The 18,823-nt window shown below is 39.7% G+C and overlaps 1 protein-coding gene across 1 annotated transcript; it reads right to left on the bottom strand.

Annotated features, from left to right (window-relative positions):
- Positions 1-623: 623 nt before the first annotated feature.
- On the bottom strand, positions 624-18,535 carry PAXBP1 (PAX3 and PAX7 binding protein 1; the record flags this gene model as incomplete). Its single annotated transcript, XM_009075144.1, has 14 exons — positions 18,412-18,535; positions 16,639-16,815; positions 15,318-15,539; positions 14,615-14,718; positions 14,007-14,227; positions 12,877-13,066; positions 8,424-8,547; positions 6,365-6,464; positions 5,789-5,904; positions 3,271-3,470; positions 1,870-2,014; positions 1,601-1,722; positions 956-1,032; positions 624-690 (listed from the first exon to the last, which is right to left on the bottom strand). Coding segments are annotated over exons 2-14 (1,779 nt in total), but the record flags the coding sequence as incomplete, so codon positions are not given.
- Positions 18,536-18,823: the final 288 nt, after the last annotated feature.

The raw sequence follows: 18,823 nt of genomic DNA, 5'->3' as shown, positions 1-18,823 counted from the left end.
AGTGCTGAGTACAGGGGGAGAATCACTCCCCCGGTCCTGCTAGCCACACTATTTCTAACACAAGGCAGGAGGCCATTGGCCTTCTTGGCCACCTGGGCTCATGCTCAGCTGCTGTCAATCAGCACCCCCAGGTCCTTTTTTGCCGGGCAGCTTTCCAATCACTCTGAGCCCAGCCTGTAGTGCTGCAGGGGGTTACTGTGGCCAAAGTGCAGGACCAGCACTTGGTCTTGTTGAACCTCATCATACCATTGGTCTCAGCACATGGATCCAGCCTGTCCAGATCCCTCTGCAGACCCTTCCTGCCCTCCAGCAGATTGACACTCCCACCTAACTTGGTGTCATCCACAAATCTACTGAGGGTACACTCGATCCCCTCAGCCAGATCAACAATAAAGACATGAAACAGGACTGGGCCCAAAACCGAGCCCCAGGGGACACCACTAGTGACTGGACCAGCTGTGTAGAGGGCACAGTGCATAATTAGACACTTAGGATCCTCAATTAGAGTTCCTGCAAATAAAGTTACAAGTAATTTCCATCTACCGTTTTCCACAAATCTGAAGAGGAGTTTATTGCTACACTGTCTTAGACCAAAGATTTACCAGATGTATTTACTGACTTACCTTAACAGAGGACCAAAACTGACGTTGGAAAAACAAATATGGACCAGAGTTCTTGTTTTCTAAGATGCTGGAAAGTAAGAGATTTCTTTAATGAGCAACCAAGACCACACCTCTGCCTGGAATTTGTTGGCTTCCTCCTTCCAACACACAGTTCATTTCCATAAATATTCCCTTCGATCCTGCTTGTCTTTGCTAAATGCTCCCAGCAGGATAACAAAAAGGTCTCCTGTATCCACACACTGAACCACACTGGGAAAAACCCCTGTTAACTACAGACAGAAGACAGCCACTTGCTAATAAAGGTGAAACACCATAGCTGAAAGCAAACTTACTTTTTTGGATACAAGGGCATGAATACATCATCATCTAGTGTTCTCCTCATTCTAAGCAGCAATGCCTTTAAAAGCATCTGAAACAGATAAATATTGGTTTTAATGTCCAAGGCACTGCTCAGGAGTTTAACACTCAGAAATCAATTTTTAAAGCAACAAAAGAAAGGCATACATATTTAACCACACAATAAATAGTCTCAGAGAAGCCTACAATAATTATCAGAGCTGGAATGTGACGCTTTCAATACAACTATGAACTCCTCACATTGGTTCCTGTATTCACAGAAGACAAGTAAAACAATCCAATTTCCAGCCAATGCATTTGAAAAGGTTACAAAGATTTTCTCTGTTAGCAAAGAAAAGCCTGGATATTTGTAGCCAAACCTTAAAGCAAAACTGGAGACAAACAGGTCTTAGTATATTTGGTGCATCTTTTGATCTCTAGGATCTATTTTGGGGAAGCTTCACTGAGCTCCTCCTAATTTATCACCATAAACAACTCTTCTTAACTAGGCTGCTGAGCATCAAATAATTGAGAAATTCTCTTTATTGCTCTATTTCCCCACATTTTGTATTAAATATATATAAATATATTCAAATTCATTAACTTATGCAAGATATTTAAGAAAAAAACCCCAATCTTACTTGTGTATTTTTGTTTTCTGCATTCACCACTGAGGGATATCCATCCACTAGTTTCTGTACAATTGCTACCATTCTAGATGTCTGTGTGGTAGAAAAAGGATCCCAGATATTTTCTGAAATCACTGTAAGAGATTAAAAGAATTACTCTACTTTGTAAATACTCAAATACTTGAGGCAGTCATGCAGTTATTTACAAAATAGTAAAATCTGAAAGCATAAACAAGCACCAGAGCCCACAACCCCTTTCTCCCCATTTTCTATGCCTATACCTGTTAATTTAGGAAGAACAACTCTCTCTACAATGGTAGGCAACAGTGAAATGTCAGCATCATCTTTCACTTGCTCTTGTTCTTCACAACCATAAAACAGCAATGACTCAAACCACAACATTGTTTCAAAATCTCGACACTTGCCCTGATTAAAACAAAAAAAAAGAACTGGGGTTAGAGTCCTAAACAGAGATTCGGAGTCAACATATAGAAAAAATATTATATGATACACTCACAAAACTACTTTAAAACACTGTCACATGAACCAATTCCCTCCACCCCCACACGGTCACTAGATGTAATCAAAGTGAAAATAGTGGAAGTAAGATTGATTTTTTCAGCAGTTGTTGCCCCACAGACCTTTAACATCTACTTACACCTGAGCCAAATAAAAGCTCACAGATGAAGCAAATGGGAAGCTCTACTGTGCTGCACTGTAAAATTATGCCTTCTGGATCTGAAACTTCACTTTATGAGCATCTTGTAATTTTTCTAACTTAACAAAATGCTTACCAGGCCCAGTAACACAGAGTAACAATAGACTTCACAATTCTGCACCACATCTCCAGCTAACATGAACTTTGCTTTGTCAGCCTGGAAGCTCAGAGAGAAATAGCATGGGGGAAGGGAGAATGTGCAAAAACAGTTTTAAATTTGACGAGGAAATCTTTCATAGATTTTCCTTTGTTTGATTAATGAAGCAAAATATCAAATTAATAGAACTGAATACTCTGAATTCCCTCTGCAGAAGACTCATACAATTGGAGCAGAGTGACAGAAAATGCTGTTCTACAAATATTCCCTTAGTAGTTGAGGAATAAAATAACCACTTTGAATAAAAGGAGGAAGAAGAGTGGGCAATGGGCAGTGAGTACTATGAGGAAAAACCTGGAAATTGCCAGTCAGAGTTCTACAGGGTATGAAGGTGTAGGTGAGAGAAAGAAAGGTGTATCATCCAGAGACACAGGTTGTAACTCAACATAAGAACAGGCTTCTTACTTCCACTTCTGAAGACACAGCATAGTTAGAGTCACAATTTTCTCTGAAGTATTTTAGAGCCTGAATGTATTTTCATAGAACCATAGAATGGTTTGGGTTGGAAAGGACCTTAAAGATCATCTAGTTCCAACCCACTGCCACAGGCAGGGACACCTTTATGTCGTTTGACTTTTTTGGTCCGTACCACTCACTGAGAAGGCACTGGGATGTGCTGGGAACAGAGGACAACAGTCCAGAAGTTCCCCAGACAAGCTCTGCCCCAAGAGAGATGCCCATTTTAAACTTCATGCCTAGAGCACACCTTTGGGAGAAAATCAAAGGTGCAATTTACTTTGCTCTGCACAAGTGTGTAAGAACCACTACGTAGAAGCTGACAGAGAAGCTGCTTGCAGAGGACCTTACCTCCAAAGGAGTCCAGATAAGCAGCTGAAGTCTGATTAAAGGGTTAAACAGCTTTGGTAAACAGAGGCCAATATAAGCATCCTTATAAGAGGCAAAGTATTTGGAACGCCAAGCTTCAAACTGTGACTTGATACAATCGATGGAGTAAAAGCTTTCCAAAACATCTTCGAAAACTTTGCTGGATTCTTTCAATATACGATCTGGCAGGGGAGAAGAAGAGCATAAGTTAATCACCTATTCCCTGGAATACCTCTTTCAAGACAGCCTTTGATGCCCACTGGCATAAGCTAACTCCTATAAACAAACCCTGAAAAACCATCACCTTGAAAAGTTGTTACTTCTGCCTCAAATACGCAAAGCAATAAAAACACGAGCACATAAGTACTGTTTTATTACAGGTCTAACTTTTAACATTTCATGAGAAGATTTTCAGTTACCAGACATAGGATTGGTGATGTACTGGGCTGCATTCACAGCAGATCTAACTTCAAAGCTGGCCTTGCTCTGCATGGGAGTTTCAAACAGCTGATCTCCAGGTCCCTTCTGACCCAAAGTATTTTACATCTTTGCTCACCCAAGTGAAAATACAGGAGGGCATCTCAGATGACAAACTGGCAGTTTAGCAGAGCAGATCTTGGCAGACACCATGCTAAACTGCTGCTCAGAACATGAGTGTTATCACTGGGCAATGATTACAATCCCTTAAGATCTTCTTTACTCTTTATTTATATATATTTACAGGACCAGTACTCTATGCAGTCCAAAACTTTATGCAAAATTTTCCTTTAAGATTTTCTACTTCCCAGGGTAAGTTTTATTTTAATCAGTCATATTTGATGCAGTGTTTGGTTACAGTAGTAACCTCTACACAATGAACATAACTAGTGCAGACAGCAGGCAGAGAGAGGGCTGAGGGAACAGGAGATTATGGCATATAACCACACTTTTCATACTGGGATCAAGAAGAGACACCGCATATAAAGCTAGTGGGCCCAAAGTGCTCACTGCTGTTTCTAGACCAATGTGAGAGTTATGAATGATTTAAAAAAAAGCTTTAGAAATACCATGCTTACTCAGAATCTGAAGAAACTCCTACCAAACACTTCTGCACACCTAAAAGCACAGTTACCAAGAGCAAGTCAGACACACTGAAGTTTTAATTGAGATAACTTAATTTAGCAAAGTTAATTACAGCACCTAACAACCCTAAACAGTTGCTCTGTTTATCAGGGAGCTCTCCATGCACCCACAATTTCAGTAAATCAGTCAGCAACTGAAGGTGTGGAAGCTGTTTGCACTTCTGAAGGACCTAACAGCTAGACAGTTCATCTAATTGCTTTTCTAGTCTGTTCATGCTTTGGGTCTCCACAACCACTTCCAGCAAGGACATTTACCACTTTCTCTGTGGTTAGTGACATCTTTATTTTAAACCTATCACTTAATTTCATGGTCCCCAGCTCTAACACTGTGAAAAGTCAACACTGTTCTCCTACTTGAAGAGTCCAAAACTGTTCAATACCTCCTCAAATACAACACAAGCAATTCTATGTATGCGACCCTTGCTGCTCCCCTCCTCCCCACTTCTTCTCATCTGATTCAATTCTCTCTAATCACAGAGAATGGTAATTGTACCACAAGACTTTTCTGCAATGTTTGCATTCAACACTGTTTTCTATCATCTGCAAACTTTGCCAGGCTGTAACAAGGCTCTACAAAATTTTTTGCCACTGAATTTCTAGAAGCTTATGCAAGACTCCACAAAACACTTCCCATCAACCAAAAAAAAGGTTCCTAAAGCCCTGGGGTTTTCAGAATTTCACAGGTAAGACAAACAGGTATTTCAAGAATGATAAACCATGTTACAAATTGGAAGGAAGACTTAGTATCCACTGAAGCTCCAAAAAGCTTACTGCTTGCCAGCAAAATAATGTTTGAATTACAGAGAATCTAAGGATGGGGCATTCAGTTAGCTGCAAGCTGCACCACAGCTTGGTGACAAAGGCTGTTCTGGTCACACTGATGGTCCAAGAACTCCTAAACCTTCTCCAAAATATGGTGAAATATACAGACAGGGATTCATTGGATCAATTTCTTGGTTTTTTACTGCCAAATATTCTGTATTTTCTTACATAAGGCTGAGAGAATTGGAATTGTTCAGCCTGGAGAAGGCTTTGGGGTGACTTAATTGCAAGCCTTCCAGTACCCGAAGGGAGCCTGCAAAGAAAGGGAGAGAGAGAGACTATTTACAAGGGCCTGGAGGGAGAGGACAAGGGGGAATGGCCTCACACTGCCAGAGGGGAGGGCTAGATGAGATATTGGGAAGAAATTGTTCCCTGTGAAGGTGGTGAGGCACTGGCACAGGTTGCCCAGAGAAAGCTGTGACTGCCCCATCCCTACAAGTGTTCAAGGCCAGGCTGGATGGGGCTTGGAGCAACCTGGGCTAGTGGAGGGGGGTGGAACCAGATGAGCTTTAAGGTCAATTCCAACCTACACCAGTCTGTGATAAATCTTTTCTAACCTCTCTCCAAATTGAAGTTTGTGATATCTGTTGAAGTTTCCTCATCATCGCTGGAAAGGCCTTCAAGGTGATCTGCCATCTTCCCAGTTTGCTCTCTTGCTTGTCTACGGCGAGCTCTGGAAAGGAGCAGTCACATAAATCAGCTATCACCTTTTTTTCCCGTCCTCCACTATACAACAAACATGCACACCTAAGCTTGTTCTAACTTTTAATTCAAGGAAAACCAGGTTGAAAAGAACTTTTACTAAGTCACCACCTTAAACATTCCACTATGTTGCTGCCTCAAACCATGGAAGGAAAAGAAACCAGCACAGACCATATAGATATGGAATGGGTTACTATGCCTTCTTGTAGTCATTTTAGACAGTATCATGCAATGGTGCCTTGTTTTTTTAACACTTGCACGTTAAGTTTGGATATCTAAGAACACACCTGCCCAGCACACCAGCTGAAGAGTTTTCTTCCCTTTGCAGGGAAGAAGCAAACATTGCTACTCATGTTAGTATGTCACACAGGACAATTGCATCCTGCAAGCAGGCAAAGACTCCTAAATGCACAAGAAATCTCATTCTCTACCTTCTAGCCTCTCTTTCTGCAGTTCGACGCTTGACTTGTTCTTGATAGATCACTCTGTCTCGCCCGAAAGAATCAAGATTTGGTGCCATCAGTGCTTTATCTGTAAAATTACATCGATGAAAATTAAAATGCTTATTTATGATTCCATAAATGTGCTGTAGGCAGTTTCATAAGAGGCTTTTACCTACTTTTAAACTAAGTGTAATTTGAAGCAGAAAGTTGAAGTTTTCAAAACAAAAAAAGCCCCCAGAAGCCTGAATTCACCAAGTGTAGAGGTTCAAACAGAAAGCAGTGGAGTTTGGAAAAATTTCCACTTAAATGTCAAATAGCTTTCACCATACTTCACACCTGTCCTTCTCACAACAGTGCCCAACTATATAAAACTCAACAGTTTTAATAGAAATTGCTTAAATTGAATGTTCTGAGACAAAGTGTTCCTTACATAAACACATTCACCATGCATCTTTTGAAAAGAAAATTAACAAAAAGAAAGGCAGAGAAGAGTGACTGGAGTAAGAATATTCCAGAGTTATAGTCATGGTGTTTCTAGGTTTATATGCTTTAGATTGCCTGAAGTTTAAAACACATCAAAATCTACAGGAAAATAAATCATCTTCCCTCCTCTTTTCAAGCTGTGATTCTTTAGAGATGTTCCTGGTTATAGAAAACAACACAGCTAAATTAGCACCTAACAGTCAAGAGTGTTTCCAGTTCCTCCTTTCCAGGTCAGTTGTGAACAGTGGACTGAATGCTAGCCAGTGCTCAAGCCCACCCACTAAAATATCAGTGTTAACATTTAAACAACAGACTGTGCAAACTTCAGGAGCAAATTTACACTTTGACTAAATCCATTTACAAATCCATTATTAATCCTGTATTCCAAATTCAATACCAGAGCTACAAAGAGCCTTCTCAAAATTTCCAGCTACTAAGTAAGACCTCTCTGTAAAACCCAACCTCAGCAATGACAACTATTCCCATCCTGCTATTAAATTCCAGACTAAAAGAATCCACTCTCAGCTTCTTTTAGGAAATATGTTTCTAGTACGTTAGGTTTCTGGTTCTCACAACATGGTAAAACTGCAAGGTCCACATGTGACACCTGGGGCTCCAAACACAGTACTAAAGAGTATGTATGCCAACCATTCTGTAAAGGAACGACCAACCCTGACACCCTAACTCTTCATCGCCCTCAGTAAGTTCTAGCCAATGGTATCAGCAAGATTCCATCTCTGGACACACTGTGACAGAAGAGGAAACGGCTTTTATTATAGGATTTTACATCAGCAATAGGACAGACAAGAAAGCCATTTTTTAAAATGGGAAGGTCTCCAAAGCATAAAGAGGACTCCTATTAATAGGATATTTTTACCTGCCATTTTAATATGCTGAAGAAATACACATTTCTCCTCCAAGAAATGTGTATTTTCATCCAAGTTAACATTTATACTTTTTGAGAGTTTTATATACAGGAAAGTAATCACCGCAAGAAACCTTCTCAGTGAGAATCCCCCATCCACAAACTCACAGTAAGCAGGAATTTTAACTGCCTAACCTTAAGCTGTATTTCATATAGAGTCACTTTGTATTAGTCTGATTAGTCTTCCAGTTCTTTAGCTATATCAGTTAAGTGTCTGAAATGAAATACTTATGCTGGCTACAAAACAGAGCATTAGATAGAAGTCTAGCCCAGTGCTTGGTGGCTTTGTACAGAGTTAACTGATGTTAAGTGACATTTATAGATTCAGGAAGGCTAAAATAAATCTGGGGAGTCACATGCTACCACTACTCCCACTCCCACCATGCATACATTCTCAGTGCTAGGAAAGAGAAAATATAGTTAAGAGAAACAGAAAGGAGAGATGAAATCAGAGTTAGAGGAGTCTGGAGTTTAAAACAAAACAGATTAGAGAACTTTCATCTCAACTCGCTTCTACCTATCTCAAGAGTAAGAGAAAACTGTAAGACAGTCATACGTTAAACATTTACATTTCAATTAAGCCATACTAAGTAAACAAGGTTGTTTAATGAATAATAAAAACCTTCAAGATGGACTGACTTGAATGGCTTGAAAACTCCGAAGATTCATCTTTAATATCATCTTGTCGTCTTTGGACAAGGCGGGAAGCTCGCTGTTTGTACAGCTGGTGCATTGCAGATTCAAGCTCGTTAATCAGAGGCACCTGTAAAAATACAACACACTACGTAATGCCCAGTTCTTTAGGTGCTCAGCTTCTGGGGTCCCATCCTACTCCGAAGCATAACGCTGTCACTGTGCTCCTAAGCAGCACAAACTCTTTCCTTTTACTCGTCTGTATCGTTTGCACCAGTTCAAGGTGTGGAAAATGCATGCAGTTAATGTTGGAGGCTTTCAACCAGAGCAAGAACATTCAGAGAGCAACTTCTGTGGACTGAGTGAGCCTACACAGCAAGACCAATCATCTTGGAGTGTGAAATATTCTTTCCAGTACTCTTGCTTTCTCTACCAAGTGTGTTAACATGTTGTATAAGGGTTTACAACTCTCAGACCTGATTGTTTCCTCTCTATCTTTAAAGAGTGTAGAAGTATTCAATGAGAAAACAACCTGACTGTACCCAGTGAAAACACCACCCATCAATCTAACCTCCTGAAGCCAGCAGCTATTGTTCTGCTCCAACTCTTATTAGCATTTGCTGAAATATTATTACTGCAATGGAATCAAATCCTGCATCAACATGTTATGCCAACAGGTAATTCAGATCAGTCAAACGTTCCTCTAGACTACCACTAAAATTAAAATAGTGCAATTTGTATGAGTTATGCATCGAGTATAACCTTGAATGATACAGAGGTAGGTCAGGACAGACCTGCCACACGTTTTCTAAGTGGACTAAATTTTAGTAGCAACTCTAACAAAATCAGGTATTGTAACAGTTGGGAATTTCCTGACATTGAGCTGCAGGTTCACTGCTCACTTTTGCGAAAATTCATCTCCTGGGACAAGTTACAATTAGATCATTATAAAGATTTAAATGCAAACCAGAACTTTTCACAATTGCTTAATTTGGAAAGGCAAGTCCTTTTGGTATGAACACTTGAGCCATGTCCTCCTTACCTCCAAGATGTAGGCTTACTCCACAGTCTTCCAGCCTTTTAGCTGCCTACCATCCAGGATTAAGTGGGGTTTTTTTTTCAAAACAAAAGATAAAATCAGAAACTGTTTCCTGATATAATTTAGAATGTGACTCAGAAGCTATTAAAGAACTTCCTATCAGTAAAATGTAAGATTCTGAGATTATAGCTACAGGGCCATTTCAGCTCACTGAGACTGACACGCACATCAGAGGAGATATTAAACAGAAAGAAGTATTAGCTCTTTCTGGGATAACCTGGGCTCCAGGGATTAAAATGAAAGCAACTCTGCACCAATTCAAAATACACACATCTTTCTCTTGGAGAAAAGAGTAGGGAGAAAGAGGAGGAGGGAATATCCCAGCACTGGGAGTCTGTATTTGAAATTTTAGACAATTTTGAAACAGAAATAGTAACTAAAAATACTATTTTTACTGTAGTTTACCATAGAAAATATCGCTTCTTCTCTTAAGCATGTAAAGGGAATTCTAACATTGAAAGGGTAAATGAAAATTTCTCAAAGCATTCCTAGATGTTCTTTACAAAAATCCAAACCAAAACATAAACAGCGATGTATTCAGATACATGAACCCACTCAAAATATTTCCCATTTAAAATGCAAAAGAGTTAGAATCCATTATTTGTCTATAATCAGTACTGTGGTTAATGAGTGGCTGACAATTTCACTGACTACTATGAAGTTACAGCCCACATTCCCTGTTTCATTTAGTCAATACCTTAAACTCAGTGTTTTCAAGGGGGTTTTGTACACTTTCACTATAAGCAATAGAAAAGCAGAAAGCTCTCTAAACATTTAGATCACAAGGATAATTTTAACCTACAGCCCATCTCTCTGACACACACAGTGTGTTTTGATCATTTGCTTTTGCAGCTGAAGTGACAGTTCATCTACCTGTGCTGCCAAAGGTACACTCAGAACAATTTAATCTTGCTGTACCCACTGTACACTCCTACATTCACAATGTAAAAACACTGTTACCACTCGCTAGCCCTCTCAGAAAGCATAATTCTGACAGTAATTACTTCTGAAGGAAGTCATGCAAGCATCTTCTGCTCATGGGGGGGACAGAGGATTTGACATTTCTAGTGCTTGTTTCTAAAATCTGCATAATAGCTGTCTCATTTTATTCTCTGCTGTGCCTTATGAAGGGGCCAACTGATTCTAGCACTCAGAATCTCTTCAAAATACCACATTTAGGATATATGTTCATATATGTATGCATATATACACACATATATGCATACAATATTATTGTTATACACACAGATACACATTTTATATGCTTACATATATTACCACCATAACACTTCAATATGAAGCAGTCAGGGCCATGGGTTCTACAAAAAGAAGCTGAAGGTAATTTATCTCTACACTCAAAAGATCAGATAACTTACTATCCTTCTGAATTTCACTTAAATAAAAACCAATACTGATTTTAATACTTGATTTTATCCCCTTTCCCCCACCTCCCTTTAGGAAAACTGCAGTGTCCTGTGGGCAACCGGTTCTGAATACCAAACTACGTTATCTGGCCAAAGAGTATCATCAAAAACCAAATGCTCCCATCACCTCCTGCTTTTGCATCTCACTGTACACACAAGTACTGCAGCAGCCTCCACCTGAAACCAGCGCAGCTCTGTGAACGCCCCTAAGAAGCACGAGATGACAGAAGTCACATTTTAACAGTTCAATGGACTGGCATGGCAGGGGAGGTGTGGGGAGGGTGGGAAGGGGGAGGAAGGCATCCAGGTGTAGAATCCTTAAAAGACCAACTACCAGGAAAGCAAGAGCATATCATACGGAAGGAATTTTATCAAGCTCAATCATCAGCAGCTAAGTGGACTACCAGGAAAGCAAGAGCATATCATAAGGAAGGAATTTTATCAAGCTCAATTATCAGCAGCTAAGTGACTCAGATTGATTTACTTACTAGTATAGCTAGGCAGGCCATTAACCTTCCTACAAACTGGACTGAAATCATTACACTATTACTTACTATTAAGTTGCCTGGTTTACACAAAATCTGTCAGTCTAAAAGGCTTGGTTTATACTCAGAATGCTGCACTCTAGAACAATCTGTCTAGAGAAAATACTTGAACAAAACAGCATGTGCTAACAAGTGGATCTCCAGACATGGCTTATAGTTATCACAAAAGTAATTTACCGAGAGATCTTTAGAAAGCAAACACCGAACAGAGACACACGTATTTAAATTGTCTTCTGAAACACAACTTATCTCAGAGAAACAAGGTAAAACCTTATCTTTATTAGGAATTTAATCATCTGGACAACCAGCACTGCCAGAGCTGCATAGGAAAGCACCTTTACTAACCTATTGCTAACACAGACTGGGGAACATGGCTTCTTCAATGAACGAGCACTGGCAGCTAATTAGCTGCATAATCTATCAGCTGGGTGAATTAACTGATCCACACTCCCTGGGTTTATTCACAACATAGTTATTCTTCACTTTACAGGAGTGAAGATGGGACTCTCCCACTTCCACTACTGCTGGACAATCAATGTCTAACCCATTAGCACCCAAAAAGCTTTTCCATTCCTCTCCCCCACCCTAACCAGCTAGGCAAGCAGTAGCTTAAACTACTCAAGTCATTCAGACAGGCAATCTGTTTAAAAAGCTACTACACTACTGTATTCAAGTCAGAAAACAATGAGGGAACAGCCTATATATTGCTAACTGAATTCTACAGCTCCTGTGTGTGCCTAACATATATAAATGCATATATATTCAGGAGCTCCTGTTATAGTTACAACAAAGCAAGTCATCAAAGCATACTGAATAACATAAATAAAAAGTTTTTGAGTTAGACATATACAAAAGCATCACACTACATGAAAGAAGTCGATTTTTAAGTTTGGGTCTCTTCAGACAGCTACACTAGTTTTAAAACTCTTTTCCTTCACATTCTGGAGCAGGACCAAGGATGTGAAACTGCCTGGAAGTTTCTAACACAGGAAATACAAGACTCTGTTACTGTGTACACAAAGCATTCCAGAAACTAGCAATGTCAGAATTATTTTTGCTAACCTGATATCCAACACAAATGAAAAGCAGCATCTGAGTAAAGCTGAAATGACAGAGTATCTACCAAAATCCTAAAGACATAAAACCTGCATATTTTTAGGCAATCTAAAGTCAGTGATCTCTCACACTGGAAGGAGAGGTTTCTGGTAACCATCTTAGCATGATGAAAAGTTATCTTTTCACACCTCGAACAACCAAACCTTTAGAAGAATATGTTCTCAGGGGACTTTTTTTTTTCAAAACAGAGGGAGATGTGGTGTGTGGCATGTACTAAGACACCCCTTTTTTTTTTTTTTTTTTTTTAAAAGAGATGAATGTTTTTGCATCCTTACCTTTTCACTGAAACACTCAAGCAAGTCTTGGACATACCCTCGCATTTCTTGCAAAAACTTATACTGTTCACCAATACCCCCAGAAGACCCTTCTAATCTTTCAATTGCCTTGGTAGAGTCCTCTCGGCTTTGCTGGTGTTTCTCATATTGCTGCCGATTAGCTTTGTGCATTTCTTTCATAGAGTCCAACCTGAAGGGCAATGGATAAATAGTAAATTTACATCCAAAAGTCTGGTACTTCAGACCATTGAGATATTAAACAGACAGTGCAAGTACTGAGTCTATATATGGGAAATACTGCAAAGACATTCTGGAACCTTCTTTTGTCACTTTTTCCCCTCTCTCCATGAACAGCAAAGCTAATGGTTGAGATTCATTTGCTTGACTATGCTGAGTGAGCTGCACTAGCCACTCCCAGACATTTTTACAGAAGCTGCAAAGGAATAGTGCAAGGCTGGCCCTAAAGTAAAGCTGGGTGGCAGGGCTGGGGGGGGGGAGGAAGGAACTACAGAACTACAGCTTACACAAAGCACTCTTTTTCCTCTACTAAGCTGATTCACTGTCAAAGGCTGTAACACTACCAGGGGCATACAAACCTATTTCGAAGACATGTAAAGTGCTAGTTCATTACAAATGATTTCTCACTGAAATTGGGTTGTTCATTTGGGACCTTTTACATACCTGGCAAGCAGACTGCAATGTTTAAACAGAAAACCAAATCTATGTACACTAAAACCTAAATTCTTTATCTACTGAAGAGGAAAAAATCTCATTCACAGCTTAAAAGAATGCAGTTTGATAAGCTAAACACCTCACTGGCCTTTCACTTCTTCACTATAAGACTGTGCAGTGTCCAGAAGATGCAACCTCAGACCTGTCTTCAACAAGATCAATGGCCTCATATTTAAAGCTTCACTTCCAGAGAAGCAATCCAAGGAGTTTTCGAACAATGTGTCAATGTCATCTTCACTTTGAGCTTTTTTTGTTGGACTTTTTTTTTTAAAATGGATGTGTCAGTCAGTACTTTTCCAGCGATGAAATTCTGTGTTTGCTCACCAAGACTAAAAGACACCTGAGGAACAGAAACCTAGGGGACAGGTCTTTAAGTCTAAAAAGATGATCTGTCCTACCTGTCTTTAAGCTGTTTCTTTACCAAATCAATAGTAACAGGAGTCATCTCATTACTGGGAGTTTTGAAAGGAACTGTATTATCTGTTTTTTGAGACTTGGCTTCCGATGATCCATAGGCAGCATAGGTGTATGGAATGCCATATGATGAACCATAAGACAGTGTCTGGTAAGTGTTCTGGTAGTACAGATTATTCACTTCAGCAGGCTGACTTGGTTGAACCTAACAGCAGAGGAAATACAATTGTACTACATTAGGCTTTAAAGAAAGGTGAAACTCACTTTCTTACATATCTCAAATGCTATAAAGTGAAAAATTTAGGCAGGTACATTTACAAAATCTAATTATCAAGTGGATTTAAGTACAGAAGGTCCAACACCTAAGGTGGAAGAAACAATACCCTCAGAAGCACCTTCTAAACTGGACAAATTCTTAGCATCATTATCATTCTAAATATTTATACTATTTCTCTTCAAAGAATATCAGAATTTACACACTGAATTTCTTAGATGAAACAGCCTTCCATAAACTACTCAAGTTTATAAGGGATTTCGTCAATACCTGGACAAACAAACAAACAAATAGAAGAGTTTTCAGTTAAATACATGCCTGGGGTATGTTGATTCCTTTTCTTATCTGCTCTTGCTCCCATCTACTGAGTTCTTCATCTTGCTCCCCTGCCACCAGTGCTTCATCATCGCTTCCCTCGATACCTTCACACAAGTGAAACAGACAAATAAGAAAAAGAGGAAGATAATGCACTCATAGTAAGGGCCATGAGCTCAAAAACCTGAGATCACACATCAGTGAGAACATCTCAGAGCATCCTCCTTTCCTCTCATGAGGAATTAAGGACACTGGAAAACTGGAGACTGGCAAAGGACACCGGCCTGTGAACCAATAGCACAGGGGATCCACTTGGAAGATCTAACTGCTGGTAAAACCCTCCAGTGTTAAAATCCTATGTATCTTACTAATTCTCCTTTTCCAAAAGGCTGTTGTACCTGCTTGTCAGCAAGAACTCTGTATCAAGTGTTTTTCTTTTCACAACTATATACTCTTCCTAAAAACAGAGTACAGGAACAATAATAATTGATCCTCAGCATAAGTTTCTACCACATTCAGCAGTGTGCACAGGAACGTAGTTTTGTACTCAAAATTGTACATGCAGACTCCATTATGTAGTACTTTTCCTTAGCAGTGAAATAATACTCCTGTTTGAAAGACATGCTGATTAACAATGTTGAATGGGAGCACTCGCAGCGGAAACAGTGTGAATGTTTATTGGCTGTCCTTCTAAAAAAGGTTTTACCTATTTCCTCAGCAATCTTTTGCCTTTGGGATTTTTCTTTCACTGTGAAAACTATCCTCCTCTTCTCGTCATCATCTTCATCATCACTGGCATCATTCTCATCCTCTCGAACAAGGCGGCTTTTACCTGGTTCACTGTCAACGGGGGTAAAGTCTCCGAGCTCGCGAGCCATTTGGCGCTTTTTCCTAGCGGCATGAATAAAAGCAGCATCTGGAATTTCTCCTAGAGACAGATGTGTGCACTGTTAAACAACCACTGCAACAAAACAGGTATTACAATCTTCTTATCACTCTTCTCTGTCACCCTCCCAAGTCACCTCTGCACACAGAAAAATATGTGAGAAGAAACAAATCCAAACTCACAGAAACATTCGCAAGCACCTTACGAGCTAAACATGTAAACTTTCTGAAACAAACCCAGATCTTCACAAAAAGTCTGGCTCTGCTCCTGGCAGTTCACATGTTCTAAGAGCAGACGCCTGATGTTCCTATGGGAAATATTTCTGAAGAGAAAGCCCTGACAGGAGCTGACTATTGCAAAGGGAGGAAGAAAATGAGGCTATTAAACAGACTGTGACTGTGACAGTTCCTGTCCTGATATCACTCCCAGCTCTTATTTTGAGGGAACAAAAAGCATCAACCATTCCAACAGACAATGACAGCTCAGAAACTAAGAGGACACCAAACTGGACAAAGTTTATATGAGAAGACTGTACAATGGAGGGGAAACATGAAAAGCAAACCTAACTCAAAATTCTAAAACCCACTGCACAAAATTAATGCAGCTTACATAAGCCATATAAAGAACCAAATCAATGTGTAGACCCAGGACATCCATCTTACATCTGAGGAGCAGCTACCAGAATTAGCAAACTATTTTCAAAACACTTTCTCAGACTGATTTCTCTGGCCTCAGAGCCTGACAAAAACCTCATTATAATGAGACAGGAAAGTATTTCAGCTACCTCGCAGGCCTGTAACCAAAATATTTGAATTAAAGAACATATTTTAACTGAAAGCAGTGAAATCTCATGTGAAGTCACCTATTCCAAACCTAGATTTTTTTTACAGTTTGTCATTTATTTGGGAGGCAAATTCCTGCTTTTGACATCAAGATGAAGAGTTCTTTATCTTGAAGGCCTTGTAGCAAAATGTAGCAAAACATTTTCTCTTGTAAACCTTTTAAACCTGAACAGTTTCTTGAATTCTCAGGTGCTAAATACATTGTTGGAAACTACTCCCTAATCTCTCACACATACTACTCTGCTGTAAACACTGGCTAAAGCACTTAGTAACTTATCAGACATGTCACAAAAACCAACCTGGGCGGAGAACATTCAGTGATGACAGAGCACTTGAAAACGCCCCACCAGCTTTGGGCTTTTCTTCTTCCTTCTCACTTTCAACTTCCATTTCTTCTTCACCATGCTCACTGTTTGCAGTCCCATCTTCTTGGCCTATATCCTTAATCTGTCCTGTCTTTTCTAGTGGTGCTTCGACTGGCAAGACAACAAAGCCCATGTTTTACTCCTCTTATAAAGATCACTTGCAAGTCTATTTTTTTTTTTAAATAAAACAACCCAAAATAAAAATCAAAGGACAATGTTAAATGATAATTGCTTGAGATCTAGTAAAATATACCTTTTCAATTGTGATTAAGCCACTGGCATCCTCTCAAAATAAAATTTGACAAGGCAGGCAGCCCAGCAACCACTACACCTGGTCCACGTTGCCAAGTATTAAGTGAGGGAACTCAAGAGCACATGTGCAACCTTGTCTAAGCCTCTTGCACATGTAATGCAAAAGCACTGCCTGGGTTAGATCAAACCTTTCCACAAGAACAGACTCATTTCAAAAGAGCCTTTCATTTGCCTCTTGGGCTGGGTGCAACATCACCCTACATTAGGTGGGTAACACACAGACCCAGCCAGCAAGTACAAACACCTTGTGAAAAAATGCATGTTAAACCCAGCTGAGCAATCCGAGCTGCACACAGCTGAGGTTTGAGACTTGAGCATCTCTTTAGAGAATCCAGGCTACTCACTCAGCAGCAGCCCGAGGTGTTTGCACTATAACTACATCAACTAGGGACAGAAAAACAAGCAGAAAACAAGCACACAGAGCCATGTGCAAAATGCAATTCTTTAAGGATCTCTGTGGCAGAAGCAAGAACCAAAATCCAGGTTTTCATGGATCACCTGAACATTAGCCACAGAAACGATCATTTCTGGTTTTGCTCATGCCCCACACCACTACATAGGCAATTACAGATTCTTGTAAGAATGTGTGGGTTTTCTAAATAAAGCCTTTAAAAAACCTTTAATAGTTTTAAAAGAATAATGTGATTATATTAAAAAAGGGCATGTCCTGCATGGGACCATGTACAACTCCCAAATGCCTCAGCTGTACCATTGCAATCTTTAAGCCTCTCAGCTTGTGCTCACAGGGTTATAGGTTACTCAGCTATGAAAGACCCAAGTGGAAAAGTAATCACTGCACTGTACCAATGAGCTTCCCAAAAGGCAAAAGTACAACAAAACTGAAATCCCAGGCTCTATTCCAAGCTCTGGAGAACTGCCCATTGTTAAAAGATCCTTCTGGTCTGTCATCTTAATCACCAAGTCTGCTCTGAGGTCCAAGTCCTGAAACAGGCAGCTGCTGAACAATTTACTCAAAGCAAAGAGCATCACTGCTCACCCCAAAAATCTTCCTTTTCAAGAAGATGCGTGACAAGGACACATCCTCTCAGACAAGCACCAGGCACAATTTTAAATGTGATTCCTTCCTAACTCAGTAAGAAACTAATCTGTCATAAACACAGCTGAAATTCAGGACGCCGATGTCTACTGACAACAGTATACAGAGCTGAGAACTTTCATCCTTCTGTATTAATTTCTACATGAAAGAGAACCAAAGAGCTCTCTACCACCTTCAGGACAGCGTTTGTAAGGCTCAAACAACACATTTAATGTGCTTTACTTCAGCTCTAAATGCGTAACCTTCTAGAAAAGCAACAATTCATCTTGAAAACAAGAAATAAAATTACAATACTTCATCTTTTTCACTACAAACGTTACTATTAGTTTTGCCATTACCATCTGTTGGAGAATTGACCTCTGTTCTAACTTTTGATTTTTCGAGATCTTCCTTGTATTCTTTCTTCAACTGTTTTACGATCTTTTTGCTGTAACTTGATTTCTTCACTTTAAAAACTTCTTCAGTTTCTTTAAAAAGAGAAATCGGAAAACATTACATTACACCCTCCGAGAAGTGCACTTACTGGTTACATCTCTTAGCTTTTCATCTAGAGCTTAGTAAATACCACTAACAAACATTGTGAGGGGTTTTTTTTCCACAGTCTATAGCATAATTCCACGTTTCTGTCAAGATTTCAAGTCACGAGTCTTAGAAACTAAATTCCAGCGAGTACAAGATTCTGACAAAACTCAAGATGCATCTTAACGGCTAGGAGAGCAGGCAGTGCGATGTGACCTGCAGACAACAGCC

The sequence above is a fragment of the Acanthisitta chloris genome, unplaced genomic scaffold, assembly GCF_000695815.1.
Source record: "Acanthisitta chloris isolate BGI_N310 unplaced genomic scaffold, ASM69581v1 scaffold46005, whole genome shotgun sequence".
Lineage (NCBI taxonomy): Eukaryota > Metazoa > Chordata > Aves > Passeriformes > Acanthisittidae > Acanthisitta > Acanthisitta chloris.
The sequence above is the reverse complement of the archived record's forward strand: the minus strand, read 5'-3'. Positions and strand labels throughout refer to the sequence as shown.